Source organism: Zootoca vivipara, chromosome 12 (genome assembly GCF_965207765.1).
Source record: "Zootoca vivipara chromosome 12, rZooViv2.hap1.1, whole genome shotgun sequence".
NCBI lineage: Eukaryota > Metazoa > Chordata > Lepidosauria > Squamata > Lacertidae > Zootoca > Zootoca vivipara.
The window spans coordinates 24,518,921-24,537,397 of NC_142595.1; the positions used below are offsets into that span (position 1 = coordinate 24,518,921).

Sequence of the window (18,477 nt, forward strand, 5' to 3'; positions counted from 1 at the left end):
CCTTGCAGGTAGAAGGTCCCAAGATGATCAATCCCTGCATTTCCAGGAAGGGCTGCGAGAGAGTCCTGCCTGGAACCTTGGAGAGCAGCTGCTGGTCAGTGTGGGCAGTACTGAATCAGGTGGACTCGGGTGTAAGGCAGCTTGCTAGCTTTCTATCTTATTCTGCTGCCCACACAATAGATTGCAGGCAATTGTTTATTCCGTGGCCTCAGGGGAGATTTCTTTGCCCTGTTCTGCAGCCTCTGGCATTGCCAGGGTAGACAAATAGGGGACAGGGGAACTATCCAGAGGAAGGGAACATCTGGGGCTGGGGTGGAGAGACTGGAACCCTGTGCGGATGTTAGCCTCTAGGAGACTGAGAGCTGGATGGGGAAGGGGGCTAGCTAAATAGGAAAATAACTGCAAAATATGTGCTGTGCAAATGAGTAAGAATCAATGTGTATAATGATCACCGCCGTCATAAGTTTACATACTTCATTAAAAAGAAGTTTCTGATGGAAACCTCTAATAAACAAAAACAAAACCCCTTAGCTTTTCTGTTTGTTTGTTTTTTGCTGTATAATTTTTTACTACATTTTTCAAACGTTTTCACAATCCTATGGAATTATTACATTGTTTCATAAGTTGACTTCCCAACTCCAAGGTGTTTTTACTCAGATCTTTTCTACTGCGTTATATCTCTGCCTATCACAAAAGTTTCTCTATTATTTTATCATTTTTTCGAACGCTGCTTTCATCTCGAACCCTGTCCGCGATTTCATTTGACTAAAGTATTTTTTTTCAAATAGTCCATGACAGGCTCCATTCTTTGCCTTTCTGTTTTTTATTTTAATAATCTCAGTTGGTACCTGCCTGCCTGCCTGCCTGATTTCTCTATTTCTTTATCCCACCTCCATGGTTCTTCCCCTTCCCAGTTTATGACCTAGTTTATCTTCGCAACAAGGATGCCAATGATAGCTCAGTCGCTAGAGCATCTTAATCTCAGGGATGTGGGTTGGAGACCCAGCTTGGGCAAAAAAATCCTGCATGGGGGTGTGTGGATGAGATGACCCCCACATGGTACCTTCCAACTCTACAGTTCTATGATTCTATAAGCCAGACTCAGACATAGTGACTTGGTCCAAGGTTCCTCAGTGAGTTTCGTGGCTAAAGGGGGATTTAAATATAGGTATTGGAGCCATCTTTATAAAATGTTGGGTTTTTTGTTGTTGTAGTAGTGAAGGAGAATGATGTAAAATCCGCAACTAGGATTTTTAATTGACTAGTACTGGTTTTAAATTAGTAAAGTTGCAGCCTTGGTTCTGTAAAGTATTATGGGGTGTTTTTTTGGGGGGGAGAGAAGTCAAGAGAAGGAAGGTGGTAGGAATCTAGAATGCATTTATTATTTTTATCAAGGAAGGGGAGAGAAATTTGCAAGAGAATGTTCAGCTTCCCTCTCCCTTTAAAAACAACAATAGCTGACAATTCAACGCATAGAGCTTTCTTGATCGTTGCATCTCAGTGCTGGGGAAGAGCATAGATCTGTTGAGTTTCTGCTTGTCAAATAGCTATTAAAATACCAGCAGTGCAAACAGAAAGTGGCATCTTTCTTCTCCCCTACACACACACACACACACACACACACACACTCGCTCACATACACACTTTCCCCATCCCTGCAACTATGGCATTTCCCCTATTTCCAAAATAGATTAATTAATAAAATAGAAGCTGTACTGTACTTAGTCCTGTATCAGCAGTTCCCCAAACAGTGTGCCAAGATCACTGTTGTATCTCTGGTGTTTGTTAATTAGGTGGCAGTGGATAATTTCCCTGCTGCGCTACAACAGATCATGTGCTATGCAGAGACATAGCAGAGTCACCCACTTTCAGAGGAGCTTGCCTGTTTTATCTCTGAATGAGTTACTGTTCCGGGTATGGCTCATTCCAAACAGGTGGCATACTCACGCAGAAACACAATCTTCCAAGAGCGGTGCAATCTTTACATGGTTCTAAAAGCAAGTCTTCCCAGGTGCAAGAGTTTAGTTCTGAAGTTAAGTGTCCTTAAGTTATTAGACATTTGACAAATAATACAAGATAGTATATTCATTTTCTTTAAGGGCTGTGTCTTTCTGCCCAATCCCCAGCGGAAAGGACCGTCCCCGGCTGGTATACCAAACTGTCGCCTTAGAAGTTTGCACACTCCAGCTGGCCTGGACCAGTTTGAGCTGTCTGATTTTATCTTCTCCCCTCTCCAGATAACTTGGCAACAGACATAAAACACCCACCAGCAAACCCCCAAGCTCTCTCGGTGTTGCCAAGGTCATACCCCTTTCACAGAATTAAAATAGCCTTGCTTTGATACATGGGGGCAGGGAGACCTCTCCAGTATAGATGCTCTGCGCTTGCTGGTTAAGGCTCAGTGCGCCATAAGAATAAAAGTCATCATGAGGACAGCCTTGTACTGAGTCAAACCACTGCTCCATCTTCCATGGTAATTGTTGGACTCGAGCTCCCATCGGTCCCAGAGACCATGGCCAGCAGTCCGGGGTGATGGAAGTTGTAGTCCGCCAACACCCAGAGGACCACAGCTTTGGTCTGCACAGACTGGCAGCAGCTGTCCAGGATTTCAGACAGTGGTCTGGTCTGGATATGTTCGGGATTGTGCACGGGGCTTTCTGCATGCCAAGCAGATGCTCGGGATCGCTCAGTCAGTTGCAGTGTGGTACTGATAACCCCAAGATTGCAGGTGTGATCCCCGTACGAGACAGCTATCTGAAACCCTGGAGACCTGTTTGCAGTCAGCGTCAACAGTACTGAGCTAGATGGACCAATGATTTGGAGTTTTTAAAGAGAGGTTGGATGGCTATCTCTCAGGGATTCTTTAGTTATCATTTCTGCTGGACTAGATGATCAAAGCTTCCAATCATTGGCCCGTCCAGCTCAGTACTGTTGACGTTGACTGCAAACAGGTTTCAGACAGAGAAGACAGCCTTATACAAAGAGATACTCCAGGTTGAACCAGGGACCTTCTGCATGGGAAGCAGATGTTCTACCACTGAGCTATGGACCAGCCTTCCAAGTTCTTCCCCAACTTTGTTCCTGCAGCTGCCTATTGTCAGCCAGGCTTCCCAATCTTCCCCCACTTAGTGTCTGGCTTTAAAAGTGAACACTTTCATCACCTCCCCAGACTCATGGAGTAGCTGCATGTGTGTCAAACTTTAGCAAGATCGCCAGTCCCGGGAAGGATCTCCAGTGAAGCTGACCTCTTGATTTATTTCCCTTCCTCTCCTCCCTGCTGCAGCAGCCATGGGTGAGTGGGGGTTCTTGAGCTCCCTTCTGGACGCGGTGCAGGAGCACTCTCCCATGGTGGGCCGTTTCTGGCTGGTGGTGATGCTCATCTTCCGCATCCTGATCCTGGCCACGGTGGGCAGCGACGTCTTCGACGACGAGCAGGAGGAGTTTGAGTGCAACACGCGGCAGGTTGGCTGCAAGCAGATCTGCTACGACTTGGCCTTCCCCATCTCCCACTACCGCTTCTGGGTCTTCCACATTGTGGTGCTCTCTGCCCCGGCGGTCCTCTTTGTCATCTACTCCATGCACCAGACCACGAAGATCAACCAGAAGGAGATGGAAGAGGGAGAGGAGGATGCCAGCCGGGCGGGGGGAAAGGCCCCCGCAAAAATCAGGCCCCAGCCCAGCCAGCGCAGCCAAAACATCAAGAACTTCTACATTGTCAACGTGGTGGTGAGGATCTTGGCTGAGATGGGCTTCCTGGTCGGACAGTGGATGTTGTACGGCTTCCAAGTGGGGTATCAGTACATCTGCAAGCATCACCTGTGTCCTCACCTCATCGACTGCTTTGTCTCTCGGCCAACCGAGAAGACCATCTTCATCCAGTTCTACTTCATGGTGGGGCTGGTTTCGGCCTTGCTCAGCTTGGTGGAGCTGGCCCACCTCTTGTTCAAGAACCGCTGCAGGAGGCGCCGCACGATTGCCCCGCCCACCACTGCCTCTTACGAACAGCAGGACAACTGGTCCAATCAGAAGCAAGAGAAAAAATCGCAGCACTTCCTGGCCCCAGCAGAGGGAGGTGCCAATGGGATGCCTTCTCATGGTGGGATTCCCAATCACTATGAGCCCAAGGCTCACTTCCACCATAAGAGTTCCACGAAGAGCAGCCGGTCCTCTCGCTCTTCTTCTGCCAGAGCTGACTTGACCGTGTGAGGCCAGGGAGCTCCCTCTCTCCTCTGCCTAGCTGGTTGTTCCCTGGATGAGCTGGACTCCTCCAGCTGGAATAATCACACCTATGAACTGTGTTTGCAGCCTGGCCCAAATTAGTAGAACAGACCTGATATCGGATCATCTGTTCTAGCTTGTAAAGGAGACCTGCTCCAATCCTTGGGGATTCGTGTTTTGCTTTCGTGTATGTGTCGGGGAATTGGGGTGGGGTGGGCTGGCATCTTTCATTTATAGTGTGTTCCAAAGGATGCATAGGCTTGAAACCCCTAAGAAATGAGTCAGGATGCTACACGCATCGGAAGGAGTGGAAGTGGGGAGACAATGACTTTTCCGGCAATGCACAAAACTTTTGTCCAGATGACCACCTCCTGCTTGAATGGGCCAAAGATTTGGCAGCAAACCTGACTATACAGAAGTGTGAGGCCAGATGCAATTGGGGGTGCTGTTGGGCTTGGACCGATTGTTGGGGAGATTGCAATAAAAGGGGATTCCTTTTTCTTGCTAAGATGGTGTACCATCGAGCCACTGTGTGTTCTGAAAGAGAGAAAAGAACTATGTTTTAGTTAGTTGGAAACAGTTAGATGAACGCCAGGTACATTGATATGGCTTGGATGCAGCTCTTGAGGCCAGAAGGGACTGTAAATCTCTTTGTAGGAAGAATTGATCCGTTCAGGAGAATGTCTCCAGGGCATTCTGTTGAAGCAGGAGGTGGGATAGCTGGCATTTTTACGGTCGCTCGCACAGGGTAGGGATATTATGCCTTCCAGGAAAGAGGCAGTCGTCAGGTGGTGGGACCTTTGCTGTGCCAGAGCGAAAGGTGGGACAGTCATGTGGCTAAGAACCATACCTGCATAGGTTGTGCTTCTGTCTTCCAGGAGCTTGTCAGTCACTTTAGCATTAAATACCTTTCCATCCCATTTGGCCAGGCAGAATGAGCTATCCCAACAGAACCAGACACCAGAAAGATAGAAAAGTGTGGTCTAAAATTGGGGGAGGGGAACCTCAGGCCCTCCAAGTCTCTCTGCCTGGCCCTTGAGTTTCTTCCCAGGCCACACCTCCTCCCCAGCCACATCCCTCATTGGCCCTGATTCACACCCTCCTTGGGTGTTTGGTTTTTTTTTTTTTTGCCTTTGCTGGAATGTGCCCTTGATCTCTGTTAATGCCTCTTGCTTCCCTGGGCAGAGGATAGAGTGGCATGGTGTACAGAAGCTATACTACTGTACAAAGGTAAAATTTACATTCATTGCTCCGCCCACCTTTGCCTCTGGCCCCACCCACCATTGACATGTGTCACCAAGAAAGCTGCCCAGAAGAGAACACGACCCTCGGTTGAAAAGGTTCTGCCCTGCTGCCCTGCAAAATATAGTGTCGAATGGATATTTATATCCTGCTAGCGGGCTTCCACATAAAGTGTTAACATTACCAGAAGTAAGTATGGCTCCCAGCAGACAGGGTGATGTCCCTGGAGCCAAAAACCCTTGGGTGTGTTGCATCAAAACCCTCTCCCTGCCCGGAAACATTTTTATCCAGACTATTTTTAACATTTCCCATGGCAAATGTTCCTCCTCCTCCTCATCCTCTCTTGGGACCCTATTTCCCTGTCCAATTGTTTTTGAAATAAAAAGAGAACACCCCCCCCCTTATAACAGTAACTCCACCATTAGAGATTTGATATACAGTACAGTAGTGGTTTCCTCTGTCTGAGACCCAAGCCTCAGTCTCCAGGAACTCAGGAGACTGAGCACCCCAGGAAGCCTCTCTGAAGCCTTTCAACTCTCAGGTGTATGAAGGTGTCAAGGTCGTCTTAGAGCTTAGTTTGCTGCCGTCCTTTGGGTGAGGAATCCAAAAAACGACGAAATGATGTGGCTGAGTGAAGGAAGAGGGGAGAATTTCAATTCGGTTCACATTTAGACCTGAATCTTGTGAACGGAAACGACGATCCTTTGAAATTTGCACTTCTGTGGATTTTGCCATCTACTACATTTACTCTGTGGGACCCAGGTGGCGCTGTGGTTAAACCACTGAGCCTAGGGCTTGCTGACCAGAAGGTCGGCGGTTCGAATCCCTGTGATGGGGTGAGCTCCCGTTGCTTGGTCCTGCCAACCTAGCAGTTCGAAAGCACGTCAAAATGCAAGTAGATAAATAGGAACCGCTACAGCGGGAAGGTAAACGGCGTTTCCATGTGCTGCTCTGGTTTGCCAGAAGCGGCTTTGTCATGCTGGCCACATGACCTGGAAGCTATACGCCGGCTCCCTTGGCCAATAATGCGAGATGAGCGCGCAACCCCAGAGTCGGTCACGACTGGACCTAATGGTCAGGGGTCCCTTTACCTTTACCTTACATTTACTCTAGCCAAGTAAGGTGTGCAAAACTGCATATACTAGGGTCAAGTGTGCTTAAAAATGCGTACACCTGTGAAAATAACACACATGACACTGTATTAGTGGGGATTACTTTGCAATAATGTGTACATTGTGCACATAGGAGAAGTTTGAATCTTCATGAGGACTTTAAAAAATCCAAACCAGTGTGGAAATGTAGAGAAGTGGACACAAAATTGGGAAAATCAAGAATCTGAGAGAAACCAGAATGATAAAATATTCACCAGTTCCTAGATGAGGATTGTGTAGAGGGGGTTAACCTTACCAGGATGCTTATTGGAAATCATTACTAAAACAGACACCCCTCTCTCCCAAACAAGCCCAGGGTGGCAAACACTTATATGACCAAAACTGCAGGTAAAATTAATCGAAAAAGTATTTAAAACATTTTAAAACTGGGGGGAAAACACACAGCTGAAAATGTTAAAACGCTCAAAGCAAATGCAAGACCAGATGTAATCAAATGCTGTGTCTGGATGGGCCTATCGAAACAGAAATGTTTTCATCAGGTGTCAAATAGGAGGCAGTGACGGCACCTGAGGAAAAAGCCCTATGGAGGGCCATGTTGCTCTTGCTCAGAGGCTGCAGTGTCTTACGGGCTCTTGTGGTGTCTGAGCCCTTGCAAATATTAAGCCCTAGCTGACTGATGAAGGGAAAGAGCTGTCTGTTGCAGGATAGGTAAAAGGTAAAGGTAAAGGGACCCCTGACCATTAGGTCCAGTTGCGGACAACTCTGGGGTTGTGGCACTCATCTCGTGTTATTGGCCGAGGGAGCCGGCATACAGCTTCCGGGTCATGTGGCCAGCATGACTAAGCTGCTTCTGGCAAATCAGAGCAGCGCACGGAAACACCGTTTACCTTCCCACCGGAGTGGTACCTATTTATCTACTTGCACTTTGATGTGCTTTCGAACTGCTAGGTTGGCAGGAGCAGGGACCGAACAACGGGAGCTCACCCCATCGCAGGGATTCGAACCGCCAGCCTTCTGATCATAGGATAGGTAGGTAAAGGTAAAGGACCCCTGGACGGTTAAGTCCAGTCAAATGTGACTATGGGGTGCAGTGCTCATTTCGCTTTCAGACCAAGGGAGCCAGCGTTTGTCCAGACAGGTCATATGGCCAGCATGACTTAAACCGCTTCTGGCACAACAGAACACCATGATGGAAACCAGGGCGCACGGAAATGCTGTTTACCTTCCTGCTACAGTGGTACCTATTTATCTACTTGCACTGGTATGCTGGAGCTCACCGCATCGTGGGGTTTCGAACCGTTGACTTTCTGATTGGCAAGCCCAAGAGGCTCAGTGGTTTAGACCACAGCGCCACCCGCGTACCTTTTTAGTTGCAGGATAATCCCTGTTAAGTGGATTGTTTCTACCCATTAACGGGATCCGTTGCAAATGGTTGCAAAGTTGACATTGTCTCTTGGATATAAACGTTGGATCTTGTAGCTTGTTTCACTGTTTCGACAGGCGAAAGGATGAGTAGGAGAGCTTGCAGACCAAGAGGTTGGGTGGCTCTGAATCTCAAGCGGCAACGGGAGCAGCTTTGTTTCTCTAGTAATAAATAATTCCTCTTCTTTCTCTCTCTCCTTATGCTTTGGGATCTGCTCAGATGGGATCTGCCCAGGGGTTTGCAGCGGCATCCACGCTAGTGTGGTGGGGGAGAGGCTGGTGGCCTGGGGCCAAGAATGCTTGTTATCACCTGCTTCCTGTTGCGGATGGGATGGGACCCTGGCCACAGAGGTGGCTGGAAAAAAAGAGGAGAGAAAGAAAAACAAAAACAGGGAGGGATGTGGAGCCTCTTCCCATTCATCTTCCACCTCTCCCGATTAACCCCTTATTTCTTGCCCTCAAGGTTTTGTGTAGACACAGGGGTCTATTGGCAAATTCAGAAGCTCAGGGTACCTTCGTGAAAGTCACAGCCACGGTCGCTCACTGCCACATCCCTTCTCAAATTGTACAATCCTATAAGATAATACAGTAATCTTATAATACAGGAATAATAATCAGGGATGTTTTGCAGCTATCCATGCAGGTATCCCTGGGTGCCTTTCAGCTAGATCTATTTTCCATGCACATAGACGGGCAAATGATCTGGACTGCAACTTTTGTGGTTCATAGAATCGTAGCGTTGGAAGGGACCCCGAGGGCCATCTAGTCCAACCCCCTGCAATGCAGGAAACTCAGCTAAAGCACCCATGAAAAGATGGCCATTTGGTCTCTGCTTAAAAACCTCCAAGGAAGGAGAGTCCACCACCTCCCAAAAGAGTTCTTTCCACTGTCAAACAACTCTTACAATCTGACAGTTTCTCCTGATGTTTAGTCGCAATCTCGAGTGGTGTTTACCACAAAGTTCCATTATACTTAACAGATCTTGCCCCCGTTGTTGTGTTTTAAACAGAAGCACCGTGTTTTTTCAGTTTTGCTAAATGCTTCGCTTTGTAGGCCGCAGTGCCTAAAAAGCTTCCCTTTTGCACTGATTGGGCAGTTCTAGGATGCGGGAGATATGGATCTTTCTGTGGAATGATCTTCAACCTACCCACCACCCCAGGTCACTAAATCTCTGACTTCAAAGCACATTTGAAGCACATTCTTTCCCTCACACAATTCTGGACATTGTAGTTTACGCCACCCCCACCCTTTACCATTCCCAGAAAACCCCTAACAGGGCCCAGAATTCCTTAATTCTGTCTGTCTGTGTGTGTGTGTGTGTGCATTTTGAATGTGCTTTAATGGTATAGCACGCACACGCCCCAAGAGAAAATGTGATTTGCAGATGAAATTAGGGGTGATTTGGCACCCAGCCAGCCTGCAATCAAAGATGTGATAGGTTTCTTTATGCATTTTTGTCAGACCAATCTTCTTTTCTTTTTGGCCTACATGCTCCCTCAGCCGGTCTGTTCTAGGTAGGACCAGTCTTTTTACATCTCAGTCCCATTCACATAAACACACATCCCCAATTGCTCTGAACATAAGACTATAAGAAGAGCTATAAGTGTGTGTTGAGGTTTCTTAATTGATGCTGCCATCACCCTTTGATCAGCCCATGTCATCCCAGTTCCCTGTGTCGTTGTCTTGTCTTGTTTTTTACCTGCACTACCTTCAGGTTAAACCACAGAGCCTAGGGCTTGCCGATCAGAAAGGTTGGTGGTTCAAATCCCCGCGATGGGGTGAGCTCCTGTTGCTTGGTCCCTGCTCCTGCCAACCCAGCAGTTCAAAAGCACGTCAAAGTGCAAGTAGATAAATAGGTACCAGTCCAGCGGGAAGGTAAACAGCGTTTCTGTGCACTGCTCTGGTTCACCAGAAGTGGCTTAGTCATGCTGGCCACATGACCTGGAAGCTGTCTGTAGACAAACGCCGGCTCCCTCGGCCTATAGAGTGAGATGAGCGCACAACCTCAGAGTTGTTCGCGACTGGACCTAATGGTCAGGGGTCCCTTTACCTTACCTTGATAAGGCCTGTGATAAGCCGCCCAGGGTGGCTGGGGGAACCCAGCCAGATGGGTGGGGTATAAATAATAAATTATTATTATTATTATTATTATTATTATTATTATTATTATTATTACCTTCAGGTATCTGTTTCTCAGTCTATTGCCTACTCCTCATCCTTCTTTCAACCTCATTGCCTCTGAGCATCCTGTCCCTTCGACCCCCGACCCCCGCACTTCTTCCTGTTGCTCAGCAATCCTCTGGAATCTCAACCTAACTGACACTTTCCCCTTCCCTCATAGGAAATGTGGCATTTGCCCCTCTTTTATTACTCTCATTGCAAATGCATGGTTTGCAGCTGGCCCTCTGCTGACACCTGGTGGCCAGAACCGAAAGTTTCCACCTCAAAGAAAGCCTTCCCTACTACTACTGTACTTGGTAAGGGGTGATTGCATGCACACAAATGGCAGTGCATCTTAAATGCACTTCACGTGTCTGCTTCAAAAAACAACAACACACAACTAATTTCCGACGAGTAGTGTGTGAAATGCCAACAAGAAGGAAGCTTAGTGGCGCAAATGAATTGTGGTAGCAGAATGTCGAAAGACTCTGCACTTTCAACTGCGGGGAGGGTCGTAGTTTAGTGATAGAGCAGGCACACACACACCCAACTCACCCCTCCAACTGTTTTGGGACTGCAACCCCCATCATCCCTAGCTAACAGGACCAGTGGTCAGGGATGATGGGAACTGCAGTCCCAAAACATCTGGACGACCAAGTTTGGGGATGCCTGTGATAGAGCATCCACTTTGCAGGCAGAAGATCCCGGGTTCAATCCCCAGGATCTCTAGGTAGGGCTGGGGATGCTGCCCCCCCAAAAAATGGAAAGCTGCTGTCAGTCAGGGTGGACAATATAAGAGCTTGCTGTGCATTGCTAGACCAGTACAGACTGACTGAGAATAAGGTCAATTCATAAGTTTATAACACAATCATTTAGTCTTCCAGATGTTGTGGCCTGCAGCTCCCAGCAGTCCCGGCCAAAGTGGCCCAATGGTCAGGGGTGATATGGGGGTTGTCATCCAAAACTTCTCTGAGTAGAAGAGCAGAGAGGTTTGCCCCACTACCTGGGCTGGTAAGGTCAAGAAAGCCCCTGCTTCTATAGCGGACAGGAGGTTGGTGAGCTGGTGATAGGGGACAGGAGTTAGAGGACATCCACCAGCCACAATGGTAAAGGTAAAGGACCCCTGGATAGTCAAGTCCAGTCAAAGGCAATTATGGAGTGTGCCGCTCAGCTTGCTTTCAGGCCGCGGGAGCCAGTGTTTGTGCACAGACAACTTTCCAGGTCATGGATTCGAACCGCCAACCTTCCAATCGGCAAGCCCAAGAGGCTCAGTGGTTTAGACCACAGCACCCTCTGCGTCCCTGTTACCAGCCACAATATATACAGTGGTCCCTCGACTTACGAATTACTCGACATCCGATATTTTCGACTTACGAATGGGACAAATGTCTGCATGCTTACGAATTTTTCTACCTCAGAACGGAAACCATTGGCGGTTTTAAATGCGCTTTCCTCAACTTATGAATTTTAAATGCGGTTTCCTCGACTTACGAATTTTTCTGAATATTTTTTTCCTATGGGAAACTGCTTTTCGAATTACGAACTTTTCGACCTACGAATGTGCATTCAGAATGGATTAAGTTCATAAGTCGAGGGACCACTGTATATGATAATAGTATTAGGGTGTATTCGAAGACACTAGCAGGATTGAAATAAATCCTACAATGTGGACTACAGATAAAGATTTAAATTGCGCGATTGCATTTGAAATAGACTACCTGTTGGAGGGAGGGAAGGAAGTCGAAAGTTCGGGAGAGCGGAAAGTTTTATTTGGCATTGTAATGTTGAGAATGTTGTTAAAGGAAGAAAATAATAATTAAAAATGTATTATTTTATAAAAGATAATAGTATTAGGGTGAACCACCTTGAGCAATTTGGTTGGAAAGGCAGCAGAGTTTTGTTTCTCTGTCTAGTTGTTGTTGTTGTTTAGTCGTTTAGTCGTGTCCGACTCTCTGTGACCCCATGGACCAGAGCACGCCAGGCACTCCTGTCTTCCACTGCCTCCCGCAGTTTGGTCAAACTCATGTTCGTAGCTTCGAGAACACTGTCCAACCATCTCGTCCTCTGTCGTCCCCTTCTCCTAGGGCCCTCAATCTTTCCCAACATCAGGGTCTTTTCCAAGGATTCTTCTCTTCCCATGAGGTGGCCAAAGTATTGGAGCCTCAGCTTCAAGATCTGTCCTTCCAGTGACTAGGAAGTCTAGTAAATTCATGGTGAGCTGAGGTTCTGTTTGCTAAAGTCTAGTGCAGGCTTCCTCAACCTCGGTCCTCTAGATGTTTTTGGCCTACAACTCCCATGATCCCTAGCTAGCAGGACCAGTGGTCAGGGATGATGGGAATTGTAGTCTCAAAACATCTGGAGGGCCGAGGATGAGGAAGCCTGGTCTAGCGCCTCCTTTGCCAATGCATTAAGTGTAAAGTAGGTAGGAGCAGGGCTTTTTTTTGCACCAGGAACTCAGTTCCGGCACCTCTCGGGTGGGCACCGTTGCCATTATGTATGTCACACTCTCTCTCAAAAGAGAGTTGTTTGGGTCACATGTATAGGATGTATCCTCAAACAATGCAACATATAGTTAGCCACATTGGTTGCCCAATGTTCTGCTGTATGGATGCTTGCAGGCTGATGCCAGCAAGGAAGGGATGATTTATTCATTTTTGAGTGGTGAAGGGGAGTACAACTTACTGGCATAATTCACCGGCTGTGCACTGGCACACAGAGAATGCTTAGGCACAACACATTTGAATACAAGAGTAAGCTAGTGTAGCTGATCCCGAGGAAGCCCTTGATTCAAATCTCACCCCAGTCGCCACTTTCCCAGATTGCTTTTCACCTTTCAGGACGTTTATGGAAATTCAGGTCACAAGATAATGTGTTCGTCCTTTAAAGTGTCCCCCCAGAGCTCTTCTGCTGCCTTCTGGTGAGGCTGTGAAGGGCTTTTTGATCTCTTCCCCTTACTAATGGGATCAATCTGCTCAGCGTCATTACAGCCAGATCCAATTAGCCAGGGTGAACAGTGTCAGCTCTGGTCCTCTAGAATGTCATGAGCCACCTCACCTTTTCCAAGGCAAACACAATCCTCATCCTATCCCCTTTTTCTAGACAACCTCCACCCCAGGCTTTTCATTCCTCTCCAGTGGTGAAGACCTCTGGAGTGGCAGAGTGTCCTACTTTGCAAATCTGTTTGAAGAAGCCCTCTATTTCAAAGGGCAAAGAACTCTTAAGAAGGGAGAGCAGAGGCTGTACCAATTTGTACCTGGGCAGCACAGCAAACTGAGCTGGCGAACAGGCCACCTGGTTGCAGTCTTCCTGGTGATGGAATTGATATCCCGCTTTATCACTACCCGAAGGAGTCTCAAAGCGGCTAACATTCTCCTTTCCCTTCCTCCCCCACAACAAACACTCTGTGAGGTGAGCGGGGCTGAGAGACTTCAGAGAAGCAAGGTCACCCAGCAGCTGCATGTGGAGGAGCGGAGACACAAACCCGGTTCCCCAGATTATGAGTCTACCGCTCTGAACCACTACACCACACTGGCTCTCGGTGATGGCAAGAGTTGTACAGGACTGCCTTTCCATTTATAGCAAGGGTGGGGAAGCTGTAGCCTCCTGTATGCCGTTGCCGCATGACAAGCACCCTCAGCCTCGATCATGGTCCGTGCTGGCCAAGGTTGATGGAAGCTGGAGACCAGCAGCATCTAGTCTAGTGCAGTGTTTCCCAACCTTGTGCCTCCAGATGTTTTGGGACTACAACTCCCATCATCCCTAGCTAGCAAGACCAGTGGTCAGGAATGATGGGAGTTGTAGTCCCAAAACATCTGGAGGCACAAGGTTGGGAAACACTGGTCTAGTGCCACAAGCTCTACCATCCTTGACTTATTACAGTAATTATTACAAAAAAATTGCATCTGTACATAACAATACTCATACACCATTTAATGCAAATCTATGTCCTCCTTTCTTGGCAATGCATAATCAGCCACCCTTACTCACCCTACCTTTCCTTTTTGCCTCATTCTAACTGGATTCCTTCCATCCAGCCCTTTTGCTCAGGCTCCTCCGCCTCAATCTGCCTCCCTCTTCCTCACCTGTCAAGCCACCTGCTTCTCTTAAAGGTCCACTTCGCCTCGAGCCATCACTGCTCTGCTCTTCCTTCTTTGCTCGCTGCCCTGCCCCACTTGGGGGCAGAATTCACTTTAGGCAAATAGATGCCATTGCAGAGGAAAGCTTCCATAGGATCCCAGGGCGGCAGACAGTTTGCAATTGAACAATGAGTTGTGTCAAGGAGCACTTGCTCTCAGCAGGAGCCTAGCCCAGAATGCTTTCAAGCTGTAAACTATTTTGGGATGGGATTCAATCACGTACCCGGCAGATTCAGGTTGTGCACTTACGCATGATTTGGTGCTCTCGTGCAGCAAATCCGCTTCCCTTTTAAGTAAGGAGATGCACTGGAAAGCAACAATTGCTTGATGCGTTGGCTAACCTCCCCGCAAAGTTATCTGCATGCTGCTTAACTCGCTGGCTAACACCCTTGCAAGCTTTGTGCAAACAACTCGGGGTGAACGCTCAATTAAAAGCTCAGCTGGCAGTGACCCAGTGTCTAGTATTTGGGGCTGGATGTGTGTAAAGCAGAGTGGGGCGTCGGCATTCTCAAGTGGACTTAATGCAATTCCCAGGGGGCTGGGACACAGAACTCGGGTTATACTGGAGCAAAAATATTTATACTGTATTGGCCTGAATATAAGCCGCACCTTTTAAAATTCAGGGGGGGGGGGGAGAAAGACAATACCCGAATATAAGCCGCTCCCTTAAAATTCCGCAGGCACTCACCCCCTCTGTCTGTTTCAGCAGTGATATCGTACAATCCATTTTTTGTAAGGTCATGAATTTAAGCTGCACTTTAACTTTTCATGGTAAGAATTGGGGGGGGGTGAGACTTGTATTCAAACCAATATGGTATTTGTTCTGCTCTTTAGCCTCTGCTGAAACCTGGTTTTTTAAACAATTTTCAAAGATGCACAAGATCGAGCATCCCCTCTCACCTGGAAGCCCTTGCTTTTTAAAATATCTGAGAGGAGTGGGAATGCCCTGGAGCAGGCATCCCCAAACTTCGGCCCTCCAGATGTTTTGGACTAAAATTCCCATTATCCCTGACCACTGGTCCTCTTAGCTAGGGATCATGCGAGCTGTAGGCCAAAACATCTGGAGGGCCGCAGTTTGGGGATGCCTGCCCTGGAGCATCTTTTGCTCAATCTAGGGCAAACACGTTTAGTTTCTGTTTTTAAGAGAGTTGCTTTTCAAAAATTTGGCTCCTAGCATCTGAATTCCAGCTTCCTCGGATAGCCAAGTGACACTAGCCCCGAAGTCATTATCCCGGAGCTTTTTTTTTTAGACCCATCTAGGTGGCTTGAAATGGCTGCGTAAGCTTTGGAGTGTCACAGAACACTTCACCAGGCAGTATCTCTTTGGAACACAAGAACTGCCTTGCTCAGCCGAGGACAAAGTCATTTTACTCCACCGTTCTGCCTTTGTGGCCAGGCAAATGCTCTGGAAAGTTTGCAAGAATGACATAATGGAGATTTGGGTCCCATTTGCTTCCGGCAATTTCAGAGGTATACTATCTCTAGATGTGGAGGCTCCATTCTTAACTACTGTAACCAGCTATCAATAAACAATAATCCTGAAAAAGCCAGCTAATCTACTGGTGATCACTACATACTGTGCATATAAAACCCTTAAATTAATCAGATGTTGCATGGTGCGTTGGAATATCTATATTTTTGCCTTGCCACTCAATTTCACTGCATGGTGTTGAGTTCTTGGCTAACTTACTCCAGACCGTTTATAATTTCGCAGCCTTCCAAATTGAAACATTGGCTATTTTCCGCCCTTTCCCTAAGAGTTCCCAACGATGAGCTGGCATTCTTCATTGTGAAAAGCATAAAACTGGGCAGATTATTGTCCATGAGCGGATTTCTCTCTCCGTGTGATCAAAGTAGCTATTGCAGTTACAGTCAATTTAGACCTTTTTGATGCACATGTGAAGTTGAAATTAATTTCATCACATTGCACTGACTTGTAATCAGCCTCCAATATATTAGAAGCCGACAAGTAATTGGGGTGTGTTTGTGCATCAGTGTGTAATCTGAGGATGTGCCTACTCAGAAGTCAAGTCTCACGGAGCTCAATGGGACTTACTCTTGAGTTAGAGGCTTCCGCTTACTATCTCCTGCTGCATGCAAAGTTGCATGTGTGTGTGTGTGTGTGTGTGTGTGTGTGGTCAGGGTGTTTTCTCCATCAGCACCTTTCCCTCCGGATATACAGGTGGAAGGACTAGAGGCCTGTTTTCTTGAGACTGCAAAGTCGACATAATAGTAACTTCAGTTTGTCAGGCTGCATACAATTTTTCTTGCCTGTGCGCCCTCGGTATTTGTTAGATGGGAGCAGGTGTCTAACAACAACCACCTGGATGGGTGCAACTTCCCTAGCACACTTTATTTGTTGTTGCTGTCATTGTCGATTTATATCGTTCCCATCTTGCCAACTTCTTTCTTGAATTGAGCTGAACCACACACAGCATTCCAGATGTGGCCGTACCAGGGCTGGAACAAAGCATTTGGTGGATGCAAAAAATTGTGCATCTAGTCCAGTGTTCTATTTTTACAGATACTTCTGAAAGTTCGTAAGCAAGGCCTGAAGCTTTACACACACACACACCCCGCCAATTGTCCCTGGCAGCTGTTATTCAGAGATACGCTGGTTCAGTGTATGGAGGTTCTACTGAACGACCATAATTCATTTGACTGCCTTGGCTAACCCCCCACTTTTTTAAAAAAATAAAAAGGGCCTTTTAAGCATTGGCTGAGCAAACTTAATTCACTTTCAGAAAACAGCTGTTTAAATAAACAAACAAAATAATTTTGTCTCTTTCTCACACTCACCACTGCCCCCCAACCAAATGCAGCAATTATGGGAGGATTTAAGCTCACAGGTATTTTTTTATATGAAATAACAGCTTTATATACATATCTGAGAGGTGTGCAGCACATGTTCTTTGAATTGAGGAAGGAGCACTGGGTGTGTGTCTGTGTTCTTGCTTCAACCCTCACCCCAATTTTATGTTTGTAGATTCAAAGACACAAAAATCAATAACAATTTTGTGTGTGGGCCCTTCTCCGATCCCCCACCCAAATCCCTCATCCTTACATGGAGCCAGTCACATTTTTCTTTCCTCTTAAGTGTGGTGACAATTTCTGTTTTGAATCTACAGATAAATCGGGAGTTTTCCTTGCCTTTCGTCTGAAACTTCTCGGCCAGGATCCAGAGCAGCTTGGAACTAGTTCTACAAACCCCAAAGGTCTGAAGGCTGCCATTCTGTACCCAGTGACCTGGGTTCAAGTCCTGCTCAACCCAGCAGGACTTCATTCTGAGCAGCAGGAGGGCTGTTCTTTTAGATAGCTGTCCTATACACATCTACTCAGAAGCAAGTGTGGCTGGGCCCAATGGGGCTTGATTCCAGGTGTACAGAACGGCAGCCTTACAGGGCAATGCTGTGTCTATTCAAAGGCAAATCCCACTGAGTCCAATGGGAGCCAGCTAGCCCTGGGCATAGGGATGGCAGAATTAGCGCTGCTCTTCTGGAAAAGCAGCCCCCATCCACCCTGCCTTTACCCAGGTGTGGTGTCAAGTGGTTTGTGATGTGGCACAAGGGTGAAGCGGGTTTAAAAGAAGAGGGAAAAGGACCCACACTTTTACTGGGATTGTGTAAGCCTCTCAAATTGGCTCTTTAAAAGTCCTGGCTGGCTTTTATCCCTCCTGCCTTAAAAAAAAGGGGGGGCAGGCACAAACTATTCTTCCCAGAAAAGAACAAAGTGAAAGGAGCCCCAGGAACAGAGAGATATTTCCCCTCACAAAACGCTTTGTGACAATTCTTATAAAAGGTAATCTTAAGATTTGGGGGGTGGGGTGTTGTGGGGGGGTTGTTTAGTGAAAACGTGAAACAGTGCACAATGCTGGGTTTGGGGTTTTTTTTTTTTACACCCCTACCTTCAGAAAGGGACGCGGGTGGCGCTGTGGGTTAAACCACTGAGCCTAGGGCTTGCAGATCAGAAGGTCGGCTGTTCGAATCCCCGCGACGGGGTAAGCTCCCGTTGTTCGGTCCTTGCTCCTGCCAACCTAGCAGTTCGAAAGCACGTCAAAGTGCAAGTAGATAAACAGGTACTGCTCCAAGCGTTTCAATGCGCTGCTCTGGTTTGCCAGAAGCGGCTTTGTCATGCTGGCCACATGACCTGGAAGCTGTACGCCGGCTCCCTTGGCCTATAGAGCGAGA

At 47.3% G+C, this 18,477-nt stretch overlaps 1 protein-coding gene across 1 annotated transcript; it reads left to right on the forward strand.

Moving 5' to 3' along the window:
* Nucleotides 1–3,070: 3,070 nt before the first annotated feature.
* GJD3 (gap junction protein delta 3) lies at nt 3,071–4,718 on the forward strand. Its single transcript, XM_035136248.3, has one exon. It carries the CDS (start codon nt 3,289–3,291, stop codon nt 4,204–4,206), a length of 918 nt encoding a protein of 305 aa, XP_034992139.1. The 5' UTR covers nt 3,071–3,288; the 3' UTR covers nt 4,207–4,718.
* The last annotated feature ends 13,759 nt before the right edge of the window (nt 4,719–18,477 follow it).

Excerpts from the sequence above, each read along its gene's own strand:
- GJD3 (XM_035136248.3), top strand. The coding sequence starts at position 3,289 with ATGGGTGAGTGGGGGTTCTTGAGCTCCCTTCTGGACGCGGTGCAGGAG.